The sequence below is a fragment of the Salarias fasciatus genome (assembly GCF_902148845.1).
Source record: "Salarias fasciatus chromosome 7 unlocalized genomic scaffold, fSalaFa1.1 super_scaffold_4, whole genome shotgun sequence".
In the NCBI taxonomy this organism is placed as follows: Eukaryota; Metazoa; Chordata; class Actinopteri; order Blenniiformes; family Blenniidae; genus Salarias; species Salarias fasciatus.
In genome coordinates this window covers 11,349,875-11,367,001 of record NW_021941229.1, presented here as the reverse complement: position 1 = coordinate 11,367,001, position 17,127 = coordinate 11,349,875, and the positions used below count along the sequence as shown (strand labels likewise).

At 42.9% G+C, this 17,127-nt stretch overlaps 1 protein-coding gene and 1 long non-coding RNA gene across 3 annotated transcripts in view; one reads left to right on the top strand and one right to left on the bottom strand.

The window, feature by feature from the left end:
- Nucleotides 1-17,127, top strand: part of LOC115382682 (poly [ADP-ribose] polymerase tankyrase-1) — an 88,694-nt gene that overhangs the window by 66,002 nt on the left and 5,565 nt on the right. For both annotated transcript variants that reach the window (XM_030084512.1, XM_030084513.1), the window contains 11 exons: nt 998-1,143; nt 1,253-1,418; nt 7,791-8,010; nt 9,670-9,779; nt 11,034-11,222; nt 12,890-12,970; nt 13,153-13,339; nt 13,419-13,498; nt 15,161-15,281; nt 16,252-16,349; nt 16,961-17,035. In XM_030084512.1, coding sequence (XP_029940372.1) covers nt 998-1,143; nt 1,253-1,418; nt 7,791-8,010; nt 9,670-9,779; nt 11,034-11,222; nt 12,890-12,970; nt 13,153-13,339; nt 13,419-13,498; nt 15,161-15,281; nt 16,252-16,349; nt 16,961-17,035 — 1,473 coding nt within the window. The remainder of the gene's footprint in view (nt 1-997; nt 1,144-1,252; nt 1,419-7,790; nt 8,011-9,669; nt 9,780-11,033; nt 11,223-12,889; nt 12,971-13,152; nt 13,340-13,418; nt 13,499-15,160; nt 15,282-16,251; nt 16,350-16,960; nt 17,036-17,127) is intronic.
- LOC115382686 (uncharacterized) lies at nt 8,153-17,022 on the bottom strand. The gene is made up of 3 exons (XR_003930590.1): nt 16,937-17,022; nt 15,000-15,002; nt 8,153-8,163 (listed from the first exon to the last, which is right to left on the bottom strand). It is a non-coding gene; the product is annotated as an uncharacterized LOC115382686 (long non-coding RNA).

Genomic DNA, 17,127 nt, shown 5'->3' with positions numbered 1-17,127 from the left:
GTCCCTTCATTTCTTTGTATTCACTTTATTTAAAACCAGTGACATTCATTAATTTTAAAAGCCACGTTTTTAATCCAAAAACACATTTTTCATCGTCTCTCTTCAGTGTGTGAGGTTCGACTTGCAGGCGCACTGTAACATCCTCATTTTGAAACCCCACCGTGCAACAATTGCCAGCACCTGGTAACTTTCACCCGGGTATCTGACAGCAGTATTTTGCGTAGCGGGAACCCCTCAGTGCCTTTGCCCCCGTAGACGGGCAGTAATGGGGGTTATCTGGATGAAGAGAGTCTGTCGGCATCTGAAGTCTGACGCTTTGACAGGCTGACAGAGGATCGTCACAGAAATGGAAAGGAGCCCCGGTCTGGCTTTTTGTCAGCGTCTTTCAACATTACTCGCAGGCACATATAAGAGCTGACTGGGGTTAACTGGTGTGCTGCCCCGGTGATTGACATTTTATAAGAAGCTGTAGGTTGTGTTCAAGCACTGTGGAGTTCCTGCTTAAAAGTGACCTGGCACGCAAGTCACCATTTCTCTATAAATAATTTACATCGGTCAGGGGTAGATTATGGATTTTGTTGCTCCTCATTAGTTGAGGTGGTTCAGGCATCTTGATTGGCGTGCCCCGTGTTGGCTTCTCTTTAGAGGTCTATCAGGCACGTCTCACTGGCGAGAGGCCTCGAGTTTGGCCCAGGACCCGCTGGACAGATTATGTGTCTCGATTGGTCTGGCAGTGACTTGGGCACCGACGTCTGGGTTTCTCTGGTCTTCGGACTGCCACCGTGACCACGTTTATCCTCAGTGGGAAAGAAGATTTTAAGAAAAATATTTGCCAGTACTCCTTCATTTTGTATGGGAAACACAGAAGTATTGAAAACAACAAGCAAAGGATTACCCACAAATTCTGAAATTGAAGCCAACTTACCCAAATCTTTACCGTTAAGTCAAAATCCAGGTCTCAGCTGATATTAATCTTAGTCTCCCGTGTCCCTTGCAGTCCTTATGCACGGCTCAGAATGTGAATTGTCGAGATCTGGAGGGACGACACTCCACACCTCTTCACTTTGCTGCTGGCTACAACAGAGTGTCGGTGGTCGAGTACCTGCTGCATCACGGAGCTGACGTGCACGCCAAGGACAAAGGGTGAGACATTTGAGCTCTGGCGTAAACACTGAGGACGATTTCAAGATAACTTTGTTCATAAATGAAGCACAAGAAAGTCCAACAGTATCGTCTCTGTGTGTATCTGCAGTGGTCTGGTTCCCTTGCATAACGCCTGCTCCTACGGCCACTACGAGGTGGCCGAGCTGCTGGTCAGACATGGAGCCTCCGTCAACGTGGCCGACTTGTGGAAGTTCACACCTCTACATGAAGCCGCCGCAAAGGGCAAATATGAGATCTGCAAGCTGCTGCTGAAGGTACGAAATGCACAAACTCTACTCATTTAAGTATCATCGGCATAAAACATATCATACTACCAATATTTAAATTGGTTGCAAGGGACTTCCACTGACAATATCATCCAACGTGGAAGCCATTCATTTCAAGTACTTGTCAGAATTCCCCATTAAGATGAATCATGTCATTTGGTGGCTTCTGTTTTAATAGGGGTGGCTCATGGTGAACTTTATTTAAAATAACCCTGTTCTAAAGTGAAAATGATCGTTATCCCTGTGCCTGTTACAGTAAGCGTGTCATTTGCTTTCACCTCACATGACTTGATGGTGTATTGAAGCTTGCAGATCTACTTTGCAAGCTTCAACACACATTTTTCTTAGTGCATCTCTAATTCCCTGTGAGCATATGGCTCTTATCTACAGACAGTTTCCTTGAACAGTATTTACAATGCTTGGGAAGATGCGTTCACTGAAACTTAGAAATTAGTCATGCCTGTGGATGTGAGCGCTGACTACAAAATAACACTAAAACATCTGTTACTAATGCAATTAATGGCATCTGGCGAGGTGTTTACGCTGCGATTTATGTTTCGTACCCAGCGCCTACCGACATTCAACATTACAGATCTGACTGCTTTATTCTTAATGGCCAGTCACAAGAGCCATTTAATTGGAAAATCAACTTGTCATACTCTCCGTGGAATTTCTAACCCCCCATTTGGATAAAATCTGGCCCATCAGATTACCAAGCTGCGAATGTGTTGCGTAACATCGGGCTGTCGCATTGCTTTGACTCTAAATGAATCCTGTGAAAAGTTTCAGTTCTGCAGCTCAGTGCATTTTTGTTTTTTGTTTTTTCCTTATCACAAACACCTCCAGACAAGGTTACATCACCGCTTTGTTGTTGCCATATGGGGCTGCATAAATTATTATTAGATCAACTCAGTTGAATCCACACAGGATGCGCACAGACACACGAATCCAGGCAGTAAAAACAACACACATGCAAAAGCAGGAGTGATGTGTTTACTTCAAGCCATTATTAATTCATTTCTCATTGCGCAACGGAATGAGGTCTGAAGCCGAAACATTCAAGAAGCCAAACTGAAAAGTCAACTAAAAGCAGATCATGAAAGGGAAAAAATAAAGTTTCTACAAGGCAGAAAGTTAGATATTGTTGCAAAGTGAAGGGAGTGTATTGCAGCACATAAAATGAAGAAAAATTAACTTGGGCGATGGACCAAGCAACTCAAGCATGAGATTGTCAGGTTGGTAAAAAAAAGAAAAAAAGAAAGGGAGTGGGGTTCAAAAGGACCACACGCATGCAATTACTGGCCATTTTGTGACTCGCTACAACTGAACAGTGCTGGTGGCGACGGCGAAAGTACAATGATGCTGCGAAATGACAGTTTGGGTAGTAGAGAGTGAATCGGGGGCGGGGGGGGGGGGGGGGGGGGGGGGGGGTGCATTGTTGATGAAGGTGACAGCTCTGAGGGAAAAAGCTGCTTCTGAGCTTCGACTGAGCAGAAGAGCAGAGAACCCGAGGACAAACAAGCACATACCAGAGTGCGGGGCTGTTTCTTGAGGCAGTAAATGGTGTTTGAATGCTGGAACCTGGAACGCAGCAGTGATTTAGTGCAGAACGAACAAACAGCAGTAGCTGGTGGTAGTTTGACTCATTTCACAAAGAAAAAGACTTATAATCAATATTTCAAGATTGAACTGGGTCTTTTTTCTGACTTGTCAATTACATGTTCTCGCATGGGGTGAAGATGTCATGTGCTTGTTTACCTGTGGGTTAACAGAAATGGAGAGGTTAAAAAAAAGACATGTTTTTTTAGCATTCCTAGACTGCTCTTTTGTAAAGTTTAATCATCATAAGTCCTCTAGGTTTGGGAAGTCATTCTTAATCCTGTACTTATGTACATCACATACTTTATGTTAATTAATTTAAAAACATTAATTTCACAAGGGACATGAGACACTACAATAGGATCCCTCACCAACCTCTATCCTAAAATTAACCTCTGAAATATACAAGTTATTCTCCTAACTCTCCCTGTGATGCCGTTGTCAGGAATACTTAAAAAATAAAATAACTGTAAATGTTATCCTTTATGTTCATCAAGATCAGTTTGACCCTTCTACAATTCTGCTTTATATTGTTACCCTTCATTTGTGGATTAATCCCATTAAAAAAAAAAAAATCAAAGAAATGTCCCTATTTCATCATTGATGATGAGTTCCTTATCTAGTTTGATGGACTGCATCGTTTGATCTTGTGATTTTTCTTCGATCCTCAGGCTACAAGTGTGATTATGTTTAAATACTGAGAAGAGCAGGGGACCTGGCATGTAGCCTTGAGGTGCTCCAAAATTCAGAAAGTGAAGTGTTTTAAAGCCTTGGTAACTGTATCCTCAGATACCCAGCTCCACTCAGGTCACATTACATGACTTCAGTGATTTTAATTTGGTCAAGTTAAAGTAAAGTCTATTAAGCTTCACATTTGACAGTATATAAATATATTTTCACATTGGACTCTTATTTTCATTGATGTATCTGCATCAAAAGCTCTGCTCTCTTTAATGTGTCAAAACAAGGAACAGCTTTTGAATCTTTCTATGAATGTTTAATTACAGATAGAAATGATTCAATTATCATGACCTTTGCTTTGTCATCTGCTGAGTTGATTGACCTATAGACAAACAGAAAGAAGTTGAGTTGAGGTGAGCCTTGTTCAGGCAACAACACATATCCTGAAACACCGCGTGTCTCAGCAGTTTTAATGTGTCCAGCCAGCATATGGCCTGCTTTACTTAGTGGGAGTAAAAGAGGTGATTGCTCTTCCTTGTAATGGGCTCACTTTTTACTTTCCCAGACAAAAGAACACCTTTTTTTTTTTCTCTGCTGTATTTTTCTGTTTCATTCATCACAGCTGACGAGGTTTTGTTTATCAAAGGACCATTCAGGGCTGTTACTTTTGTCACTCTCCTTATCGCCACACACACACAGCAGCAGATGAAACGCTCGCCTTATTGTGCGAAGTTTGTTGCGGCCTCATGTGCGGATAAATCACAGTTGGTGATCTCAGTAGAGCTCTGGAGTGCAGAGATACAGCAGCTCCCCCAGGCTTCACTCTCACCGATCTGCTGGTTGGTTCAGCTCGTCTTGAGGCAAAGGTTAGAAACTGACACAGCATCGATTCTCCACAGTGGTGCGGAGATTTGGCCTTTTTGCCACGTTCTGGCTGGATACTCATCGTGGCGTATTTAGCTTGGATTTTTATCAGGATATGAAGATGGTGCCCTCGTTCCCCCTTTAACACGCTCATCCGAAGCATCCCAGCACTTCGGTGCTAATCTGCCGTGCCCTGAGGATGAACTGCTCTCTCTTTCTCAGTAAACTCTTCCAGAGACTTTTGTCTCCTCTCTTCTCAATTTTATATTGTCTCAGTTTGCTTTGGACTCTCTCCTACATTCACTCTCTCTGTGCCCTGACAGTCAAAATCTCACAAGAATTTTTCTGAATACTCCGTGTCAATAAATCCTTGAAACCATTTCTTTAAATTTGCTTCCGATTGTAACTTACACTCAAAATAAACTGATTAGCGCTGTGTTCACTCACTTTGGTCATTTTCTTTTAATAAGACATCTTGGAAATGTTTCAAGGGAATTGCTTCAAATCTCTCCTGAATATTAATGAGGATTCAGGGATGAAGCGATGACATTGTTGGGGGCCATTACTCTAGAAATCATTTTCTAATTGCGACACAGGAGCAGCTTTCTGTCCCTTCAGTTCTGTCAGCTCCTCAAAGAAAGCTTCTAACTCAGTTAGTGCTCATTAGTATTCATCTTTGCAATCTGGACAACTGTGGCTAAAACCTGTAGAGCCGGTCGTCCTCCAACCCAAAAGGTTGGCGGTCTAATCCCATTCCCACATGTTGCCCACATGTTTTGGGCCTTTTTGGCAAGGCACTGAATCGTGAGTTTGCCTGGCAGCTGTCATCGCTGGTGCGTGTGTTTGTGAAAAGGCGAAAAGTGAATTCCTTTTACCGTTTACACTGTGGCTCTGTGGACAAATTAATTTGACTGCTTCATCTCGGTGTGGAGGCAGTAGTTGTGCTTCTTTTTTTTTGGAATAGCATTAGCTGTTTAAAGTTTTGCTTTGAAGTTCTGCAGAGACATTTGTGGCTCCTAGAAAATGATTCTCAGTCACTCTGCTAATTCCTCTAACAGCCCTGCTGAGGCTGGTGAGAGCTTGATGAGCGGTGCTCTCTGAGTGCTCCGTCTCAGCAAATATTGATTGCTGTAAAATGTGTTTTATTGTCTTCTCCTGATGACTTTTGATAACTCTGATGATTGTGGAACAATTTACTTCGTCACAGGTCAGTCTTCAAATTTGTGTGATCCAATCTGATAGCGTAACACCCTGTGTAGTAATTTTAATACATGCAATGTTATATTTTACTGAGAGTTTAGAAGCATTTAAATTTATATTCAGTATATCAAGATTGTTCAGACACTTTATTTTACTTTGGGAAGATTAAATAGACAAAAAAAGAGGGTTTTTTTGTAGACAAGACAAAATAATTTCACATCAAACATGAATTTTGAGAACAATGTTGAAAGACATTAATCATGCCAAGCTGTTCATTATGGTCTAGAATTCAAATTCTGGTATTTATGATCCAGTTTTTGAAGATTTAGTGACGCTATAAGTTATGTAATCCTCAGATAATCCCATCTTTTCAGGATGGATGTTCTTCCTGTTTGTTGTTGATTACATGAGCATAAATGCAAGTGATGTAGGTTCAAGTCGAGGAGCAATAAGTGAATGTAAGTGAATGTGTGTGTGTAAGGATACAAAAAAATTTAATGAGCCCCATGAGCCGCAGCCGCAGCGGCATGAGTTTTCTCCAGGTACTCAGCTGGGCTCTTCAGCCAGAAAGTCAAGAACCCGTATTTGGATCAGGGGGTCTCTGGGTGGGATCGCTGGTGTTTCTGCTGTCGTTTGAGATGCGGGCACTGTGTGCTGTCTTGTATGAAATGATTAATCTCACAGACTCTGAGCCTTCCCGCGTCAGGAGGAGCTTCACCTTTTGCACGAACACATCCTCCCACCCTCTGATCATCCATCTCTTTCCTCTCGGTTGTTTTTGATCCCACTGTATTTTTTGAATTAGTCATTTCTGCTCATGGTGAGTGGGCTTATGACAGCTCCCCGCTTAAAAACACATTTGTCCTCTTTTGGCCAAAACAAACAAAGAAAGATTATTGATCTGTGAGTGCAGACGCTCTGCCTGCTTTAAAAATCAATGACTTTCACATCAGCGTCACTTATACTCCGCATGAGAATGCTAGCATGCTAATGGCTGAGCGTTAAGGAGGATAGGTTAAGGTCTGTATTGTTGCATTTCTTCTGGCTTGTAGACAATTTTTTAAAGCATTTATAAATATGATTCAACCCGAGCCGACTGATGTTTACGTGTTGCAGCTACTGTTGATAAATCTGAACGGAGAATTCTTTTTTTTACTTTATGTTGCTGTACCCAATTATTTCTAACTCTCATTTTCCTGGATAGAGAATAAATTACCGAGAGAACATGATTACAACTGCAGCGAGGTGATTAGACTGCAGAGACAGGATAGGGGAAAAAAAAAAAAAAAAAACATAACTGGAGGGATGAAAAACAGAAAGGAGAGCTCAGCCTTGTGAGACGTATAATGGACAGTTTCAGGCCACCGGTGGATCCCCGGGGGAGTGGTCCCACAACATTCACTTTTAATGAGCGCGTCTCAAAAACTTACAATGAAATGACGAGTTCAACCATAACCTCAGAGACAGCCGGGCGATGAAAATGTCTGCTTTCTCCCGGTCCCCGGGGTGTGTGGTGTTTTCCACTTCACTGGGTGTCCCGTCCTCACCTCTCCACCTACTTTCATTTCTGCCACTCTCCTGCTCTCCGGTGGATTACCTTCATCCTCTTCTCACATCACTTGTCATCATCTCCTCTTCGTCTAAGTGAAACATTTCCACCGGGGCTGGAACCGTACGGGATTTTAGAGGACTGCTGGTTTTATTTTTATTTATTTTTTTCCCAAGAATTAAAGTGAAGGAGGCTGATTTAGTTGTGGCTTTGTTTTGACTCTTAAACAATTACTTATCTCCCTGACATTTTATGCCACTTTGATGGATTAATCTTTGCTTTTGGTGGCACGCACAGCCTTGATTACACTGACTTACTGATGCCTTTATTTGAATAAAGGTCCCATATTTTACATTTTCTCTTTTATTTGCAGTTTTACACTTTTTTCTTGACGTGATCTTCTTCCTGGAGCACAAACAAAAATTTGCTCTGATTGGCCCATCTTTCTTTTGTTTCTGCTTCTCCAGCATGGGGCAGACCCCACGAAGAAAAACCGGGACGGGAACACTCCCCTCGACCTGGTGAAGGACGGGGACACGGACATCCAGGACCTGCTGAGAGGAGACGCCGCCCTGCTCGACGCCGCGAAGAAAGGCTGCCTGGCCAGAGTGCAGAAGTTATGCAGCCCCGACAACATCAACTGTCGGGACACGCAGGGCCGCAACTCAACCCCACTTCACCTTGCAGGTATTGTTAAAAAAAAAAAAAAAAGAAAAAAAGAACAAGAACCGAAAAAACCTCCATCTACATCTCCCTGATTAGGTTTGTGAGATTTAGAAGCCTTTAGACAAGCTATATTACCTGGGTCCAATCGGTTTGGCTGCACTTTGTTTGTAAAAGCTGACCTTGCTTGGATTTTGGCACGGTGGGCGAACAAGGAAATAAACACGGTCAGACAGCTAAAGGTCCAAGGACGCAAACTCCTCGCTTATTATTGGCAGGTGGGCCGATGCAGCTGATTCTCGATTACACCGTGTTTGACACCGATAATAATGAGGAGCGTGTGTTTTTTTTCCACTCTCTTGTCCTCATTTCTTAAAGATAAATGCTTTAGTATCATTTTCATTTCAAATATCCCCTTCAACTGTGAGTGTTTATACTTAAATATGACCCTTATTTATATGTATTCCCTCTCATGACTGCGGGTGACCTTGGATCTTTTTACGCAGCCCTTAAGTGTTGATGTAAACACACTGCTGTGTATGTATATGAGGCATTTGCTCTCAGTTGCTGCAATAACAACTGATAAAGCAGCTTGCTGCAGACGTCCGCGCATTGCCTTATTTTAACGTCACCTTTAAAACCACATCTTGACTGTTGAATGTTTGATATTCCTGCATTTTGTTCTCTCGGTAAAAGTTTGCTCCTAGTTTTCTTGTTTTTTATTTTTAAAGGGAAAAATATAAAAACACACAGATGCACACAAATTACTTGTGAAGGCCGCTTTCAAATTCTCATCTTTATCCCTTTGTAATGACATATGAACTCAAAAATACATTACGAGGGTGCAGGAACACAGGTTTAGTCAGACTCCCACCTATAAATTTATGCAAAAGCATTTTTTTTTTTTGTGGAAGCCACATAAAAGCCGAATGCAAACACTGAAAATGAGCATTCATATGCATTTAAATGAATAAAATATTGCCTCGGTTGTCTCCGTCTTATTTAAATGCAAAAACAAAGAGAGCTTGTTGATAGGACTTTTTTTGGGGGGTGTTTTATCTGTGTGTATCATTATACATTCCTGTCAAAATTATGACAGGATGATATATGAAATCGTGACCTGCTTTTTTATAATAATATAGAACTTCAGCACCAGCGTGTTCTGAAAAATTGGAAATTCTTCGTCGTTCATTAGATGAAAGGTTGTGTGAGGTGAGCAGTTGAAAACGTATGGTAGGAACTCAAAAAGTATCCTAAAGACATCAAGAGGTCATTCTGAGGTAACAAATCAAAAGAAATTGAAGTATCAAGTGGTTTTATACTATAGAAAATAAACAGAGGATGTTTTGTTCTACGTCTGTCTGCAGGTCTGTAGTTAGAAAATGTAGCATGACTTGCATTTTTAAGGAAGGAAACAGTGATTTATTTATTTTTTTCTGTTTTTTTTTTTAAACCGATCTGACCGCTCAGGCAAAACACCCACTCTCCCTCTGCCTTGATGTACTTCCCTCTAAAAGGAAAGGATGATTATACATGTCGTGACGCTGCAGCTGACACAAGCTGACATTCTCCCCATTTTTATCTTGACTTTTTGCTTTTTCGTCAACACTTTGTTCCTCCTCATTTCCTTCATGTAACGGGTCTCGGTCTCTCTTTCCTCCTCTTGCCTCCGGTGCTCCGCAGCCGGCTACAACAACTTGGAGGTAGCAGAATATCTGCTGGAACACGGAGCAGACGTGAACGCACAGGACAAAGGAGGGCTGATACCTTTACACAATGCTGCATCGTACGGGGTAAGACACAAAGCATGGCATTTAACACTCTATTTGTATGAAATAGTTATTTAGCCACACTTTTAGATAAATAGTAAAAGTGAAAAATGTTAAATATTTTCTTTTTGTACAAAAAATGTGTGATCAATTAGTGTTTATGCTCCTTTTTTCCAAGATAACTTCAGTGTTCAGTATCATGACTCCTTAATAACCGCAAGGTTTTGGTTGTTTGTGTTACAAATGTGTGGAATGCTGATGAATCTTGTCTGTGATTCATTGGCTGCATTGTGCACCACTGACCAGCATATACCCACAAAGCTGTGTTTCTATGCTTTCTATTTTGTTTTTGTTTGTTTTTTAAAGTAATAGTTGTGATTATGAGAAGTGTGCATGCCAAACGATGTCAGTGGTGATAGGACAGACATATTCTGACACCGAACTGGAAAGATGTAGTTATTTCTATACATTTTTGATATATTTTTGCAAACTTTCCCTGGCTTCTATCAACTAAATTTGATAAATAAATAACACAGGACTTCTGCTGTTAAACTTGAGCTTTTTTCTCTACACACAGGTATTAATAATCAGTAGCGATGCTACATTGAGCAATGAGTTCAGATTGTTTGGTGAGCCGGATGATTGAAATCTGAAGAACCAAGATGTAATGGCAATTTGGTTTACTTTGATGAGCTACATACGCATAAACTCATTTATTCTTCCATTTTCCTGACGGTTATGGTCACTGCGGTTTTTCTGTGATTAGCTGTGTGGAAGAGTCGACACAGCGCTCACAGCTATTCAGCATACGGCTCCTGAAAGAGTCATGAAACACATGTTTGCATGAAACTTTGATGAAGCTCTGCATCTTGGAAACACAGGCTCCACACATACACACATCGGAGCGTCGCTCACCGTTCCTCCACAACAAGCTACATTGTGTTTGACGCCAAGACATGAAGAAGAACAGGGAGGGAAAGCGCCGGAGGGAAAACTAGAATCATGACGGCGTTAAATAATGTAGTGTTTCTCTTCCCAGAGATCCTACGTTCCCTTTTTTTTTTCTGATCACCATTTGATCGCGCTCATTCACACATTTGCTCTTGCTAAATGGTTTTGTTTCCTCCGTCTCTCCCTCTCTTCCCACCACCTCCTCATTTCTCTTCTCACGTCTCATTTCCTTCCTCTCTAATCTTCCTCCTCTGCCTTGCTTCTACATATTCGTCTTCCACCAACCCCTCGGCTCTTCCTCGCCTCTGCCTCTTCTCATCTGTCTAGCACGTGGACATCGCCGCCCTGCTGATCAAATACAACACGTGCGTGAACGCCACAGACAAGTGGGCGTTCACGCCGCTGCACGAAGCGGCGCAGAAGGGCCGGACTCAACTCTGCGCCCTGCTGCTGGCCCATGGAGCCGATCCCACCATGAAGAACCAGGAGGGGCAGACGCCGCTCGACCTGGCAACGGTACGACAACGCGTCCCCGGCGGCGCCGTCCCGCCAGCTGTTTTTACTGCTAACCACACGACATCCGAACACCGCGGTGTTTTTGCCTTTTTTGTTTCAGGAAAGTTTCACGTCCACACAGAGGGATGCTGAAAATGCTTTTGTGTGCTTGTCACAGCTTCCACCCCCACACACACACACACTCTAAAACAAAAATATGTCTCACATGTGACCATCTTACTTACCGACTCAGTCCTCTTCAAAAATCTTCAGAAACCCCGTTGGGGCCATGATGCTCCCGAGTATCGAACATTCTTCTTCTTCTGATTAAGTAAATGTTTGGATGGCTGTGGTTAACCGCTCGGGCAGTGTCGCACCAGCAGAAAAGTTTTGCCGAAGTTTCGGTGGCGGTGCAGACAGCTTCCCGAAATTTCTCCACCCTAATGAGGTTCCCTAATAAGCTTCCTCACACCGCTCGCCGTTTTACTGGAGGGACCGCGGTTTGAATCCTCCGTGAAAAACAACTCATCACCGCTGACATCCCCGGACGTGAAATTGTTGAATTAGTCCTCCATTCAGCCCCGGTTCGCGGAGAAACCAGAAAATCAGCTGTTGAACTCCGTGTCAAACGAGTTGTTTAATGGATGCGGTCGGCGCCGTGCGGACAGCTAATTTGTTGACCATCAAACTGAAGCCGCATTAGGTTTCATCAGGAAAAACCGGAGGACAACATATGTAATCAAACTGCTGCCAAACTCTAAATTATGACCAGCGTTGGGATCTTTACTGAAGTTGTGTACTTATTAAACAAGACATGTCGAACTCATTTCAGTTCAGGAGGCACATGCAGTCCAATTTATTCTCAGCAGAGCCGGGTAGAATAAGCGTTGAATACCAATAACGTTTACCTTAGTTATAGTGCAAAAAAAAAAATACCGATGTTTTGTTTTCTCACAAAATCTACTATACACAACTATATTTTTCATGCAAAAAAAAAAAGTGCAATATGAAATTCTTCACTCCTCCTCGTTTCCTTTTCAGAGTAATGTTGGCAAAACGGTGTCATTTCCCAGAAAGCAGCCTTTAGCGTGCATGTTCTCGTAAACTCACCCTAACAGTGTGGTTTTGATGCTCTGCTGTGTTTCTTCAGCTTGTTTTAACTGCTGTATCTCTCAGCGAGGAACATCGGCTCCATTCGTTGTCTTGTTGTGTCTCTGTTGGTGTTCTGGCTTTTAGCTTCACTGAAACAGTGTAACTCAGTGGATGACTTTGAAATACTCACTTTTATTGTGAAAGTGTATGGTGTGGTATGAATTATTTTTTTTTTTGTAATCTTAAATTTTAACTGTTTTCTTAAAGATATCTTTTAGAGCACGAGCAAAGTGATTGTAATCAAGGCTTGAGGCTAAATGCTAAACTGTCGTAGCACAGTGGTTATAAATTCCACTGATATTGCAGTATACCTGCTCAAAGAAAGACTTCAATCTGTCGAATAATTTTCAAATGATGGTTTAAGTTTCTCTTTTTTCTGTAGAGTTTGCATGTTCTCCCTGCGCACGAGTGGGTTTTGTCAGGGACCTCTGGTCCAGCCTGCGTTGACCCGGAGTCAGCTGGGATCAGCTCCAGCTCCCTGCAGGCCGGAGTTGGACAGAGAAGTGTCAAACATCTTGTCTCTCTGTGTGTCACAGGCTGACGACATCCGAGCGTTGCTGATCGACGCCATGCCGCCGGACGCTCTGCCAAGTTGTTTAAAACCACAAGCCACTGTGGTGAGAGTCCATGGAATTTTCTATTTCCTATAAGCAGAAACGTCAACTATATTATTCGTGAACCGGATACTTCAGGGATGAAAATTTGGCTGTAAAAAAGAAAAGATTCCAAAAAAAAGACCTGTAAACCTCAACTTTAGAAATATTGTCCTTTTAACCCAAATCTAATCCTTTCCTCTTAGGTGAGTGCGAGCGTGGTGACCCCCGGTGCAGCAGGGGGCGTGGTCATCTCGCCGTCCCCGTCCCCCTCCTGCCTGTCAGCAGCCAGCAGTATCGACAACCTGACCACACCCCTCAGCGACCTGACCGTAGCCGGAGCCACCGGCCCCGCCGACGGAGCCACCGGGTCTGACAGGAAGGAGGGAGAAAGTACGAACACACACTCACACACACTCACACAAGCTGTGGCCAAAGTGACAGTTTCACTGACGTCCGCCTGTCTCTGCAGCGCTGCTCGACATGACCATCAACCAGTTCTTGAAGAGTTTGGGGCTGGAGCACCTCCGAGACATCTTCCAGCGGGAGCAGGTACACAAACACACAAGCTCTTATTATGTGTGTGAGAGAACAGAAATGCGCAACACAGAAGAAATGTTCCTGAATTTTTTTTTCATGGGTACACCGAGATTGAGTTTAGCAGGTTTCCAGTTTCTTTGCGTTGAAATGAAGTGCTGTGCTGCAGCGATCAAATTGATCACAGCGTTGCGAGATGGAAAACAGCATGTGCCCTACTGAAAGCTTCTTATTTTAGTTTCTTTCTGTGTATAAATACAGAGCAAGTCATCGTGTTGTTTTCACGTTGTGTCATGATAGCCTGATAAACCAGATTCAGCAAAAGCAATCTAGACATTTAACATCGATAAAGTTAATTACAGTTACAGAAAAATAATTTTTTTCAGATAAATTGCTGAAATTTGATACAGTGCAGGATAAAAAAAAGATCTAAGCTATCATGGCTGATTTGTCTCTCTCTTGTTTTGAAATCAAAATATTCCACTCAAAGTCGAATGAAGTTTGGATCAAGCCCAACTATTAAGACAGATAATCACGTCCCTTGCTGTAAACACCTGAGAGCCAGTCTGAACCTTCTCTGTTCTGTAACTGAAGTGTTTAACAGTGGAAATGTTAGTAAACACAAACAAGATGAGATGGAAAGCGGAGGAGAAGCAGACTCAGTAGAGGAGCGCGGACGGAGCGATCAAAGAACAGAAATGACGTCAAATGAGAGACGCTGGAAGGGAAAGATGGAGATAATAAACAGAAGACGGATGAGGGAGAGAGAGAGAGAAATCTAGTACGTAGGTTTAAGTGTGTTTCTGTGTCTGTTGCGTTTATTTTCGGTCCCCCCCTAAAGGCAAACAAGCCGACATTAATATTCAGATTGCGGGTGATTCGGGGTGACGCTGAGGTGAGAGTCAGCTGGGTGTTAATAGAACATTTCACAACAACTTGAACTCTGGCAGAGATGCACACGTTGATTCGGCTGAGTAAGCGTCCCTCCAGCGGTGTATTTAAATATCTGATCATTATAAACTCATTCTTCAGCCCTTTCCTCGACTCCATATTTAGATGGAGTGGAAGTAAAACTGATGCTGGATTAGTTGGGATGAACTTGCTAAGTGGGTGTTTTGAGAAGCCGCTCGGTGTTTCTTTTGTCTCCGCATGAGGCGAGAACACAGTCAGGCTAAAACACTAACATAAAACAGGCGTCTTGATTACTTTTTGACACCAAGCAGGTGTTTCCCACTTATTTCTGCTCTCTGAATGTTTCTCGGTGAGCAGTTTCTGATGCGATAGCAGTGATCTGTGCAGAGAGAAGTTACCTCCGCCAATGAATCCGAGCCCCAAAGAGAGTCCAGACAACTCCGCCGCCAATTTGCATATCAATGGCCTGATTACTGTCATCCATTCATTGACCTTTCTTTCATGCCACGTCTGTCTTTCATGAATATGAGTCAGAGCCATTGTCTGCGCGGTGTGTTTTAGATCACTGACCCCATCATCATTAACCATCGGCTGTTTTGGTGACTGGCTGCTGCTGTGATCATTAAGCTGTGAATGTGCTCTGTTGTTTAGACTTTTAAAGTTAAACACTGATGAAGATGCTTTGTTTTCAAAGGTTGGAGATCTCCCTGATCAATTTTGTCTTAACCATAAACCGATGCTGCTTCTTTCTCCGTCTCCGGACAGATTTCTCTGGATGTGTTGGCAGACATGGGCCACGAGGAGCTGAAGGAGATCGGCATCAACGCCTACGGTCACAGACACAAACTCATCAAGGGCATCGAGAGGCTCCTGGGAGGTCAGCAGGGTCAGTGGCCTCATGAACCAAACTCACAGATGCACTGTCAGCATGCTATTCAGATAAAACTGATGGTTTTGAACTGATTTTGGCTTTTCTCAGAATGTTACAGGAAAAAAAAGGTGATAGATTTTTACATAGCCGTTCGAGTTATTCTGATAATATGAAGATATTTTCAGTCAAGCCTCCTTGAAAAGCAGATAAATATTTTATGCTTTTATTCCCATTCTGTCGCCTCTGACCCGATTTAACATATTTCTCATAACCATAACTCTTCAACCATTTACAGTTTATATATAAAGGTCAAAAACTACCAGAAAGTAGAGAGCGAGAGCTTTATAGAGCACAGTTACTGTGGCCCTGAGGACATCTGCAGTACGACTACCATCCACAGAGTCACCTCTGTGTCACGCATACAGCAGTCAAAAACACACTAATTTCTAATTATTGCCAGATTGGGGGATTAAGTTGAAAAGGATGAAACGTATAGAGGTTTTTTTCTGAAATAAATCCAAGCGTTCTGGAGATCAGAGGGTTTATTTCACTTTTCAGTCTAAAACTCATCTCTTGGATTTGTATATTTACTTAGATTTTGAAGATCAGCTGCATTGCATGTTGTCTTTCTCTCTCACTTTACACAATGTATTATTGCAGTTGTGGATAATCATGAATTCTGCTTCTCAAATAATAGGAAACTGCACACACATTTCAAACTACAGCCTCCTGGGGACACTTCATTGTGTGGTAATCAGGTCTAGGCACATCAGCATCCACTGGAAAAATATCGAGGCTGGTGCTAAATTACAAGTACAGTCTCAAAATGTATTGTTCTTGAGTAAGAGGTTTTCCTAGAAGCAGGCTAATCACAGCATAATATCAAGACCAGCCGGAGAAAATGTTTTTCTAAAACTAATTGAGTCTTCAGCTTGACAGCGACTAACGGCTCGTTCACTTCCATCATCCTCATTTATGCTTTCAGGTGCCAACCCATACCTGACGTTCCACTGCTCCAGTCAGGGCACCGTGCTCATCGACCTGGCCCCAGACGACAAGGAGTTTCAGTCTGTGGAGGAGGAAGTACGTATGCACACACACACACACACACACACACACACACACACACACACACACACACACACACACACACACACCTGTGGAGCTGCTCTCCCGTCTCCATTGTTCAACTAAATGTGAAGCAGTGATGGAAGCAGACAGCCGGTATCAGTGAAAATGGAGAAATATGAATGAAGACTGTCAGATGCTAACAGTAATTTAACAGGTGACTTCAGCTTTAATTCTCACCGGAGGAGCTGAAAAATGACTGACAAGAAGGAGTAAACAAAATAATTCACTGAAAGACAACAGTGGCTTTGCCCACATCGCAGCACCCTTCCTCCAAATGGCCGTCTTATTTTGTAAATCCAGATGCTGCGGTTCTTTATTGCTGCTGATGCCTCACTTTTTCAGCCGCGTTGTTCTAAATTTCCCACAGGCGTCGTCAAGGTGTCGGCCCTGATTGAGCGGGTAGCCGCCCCGCTTCATCACTCACTGTTTGGCCGGAGCAATAACTCAAACGCCAGACGTGGAAACTGCTTTCCGTTCAGATTTTTCAGCCCCATGCTTTACGCGGTTTGAACCTACCAAAGCTCTGTGAGTTTTGTGACATGGGTTTTCTCACTTCTCCTCAGCTGCAGAGCACCATCAGGGAACACCGGGACGGCGGCAACGCGGGGGGAGTCTTCAGCCGCTACAACATCATTAAGGTGGGCTCTAAAAACACACACTCGCCCACGCATTTTGGGATTTTGAGGTCGCTTGAAAGACATGTGAAGCTAATAAACCTTCATTTTTAAAC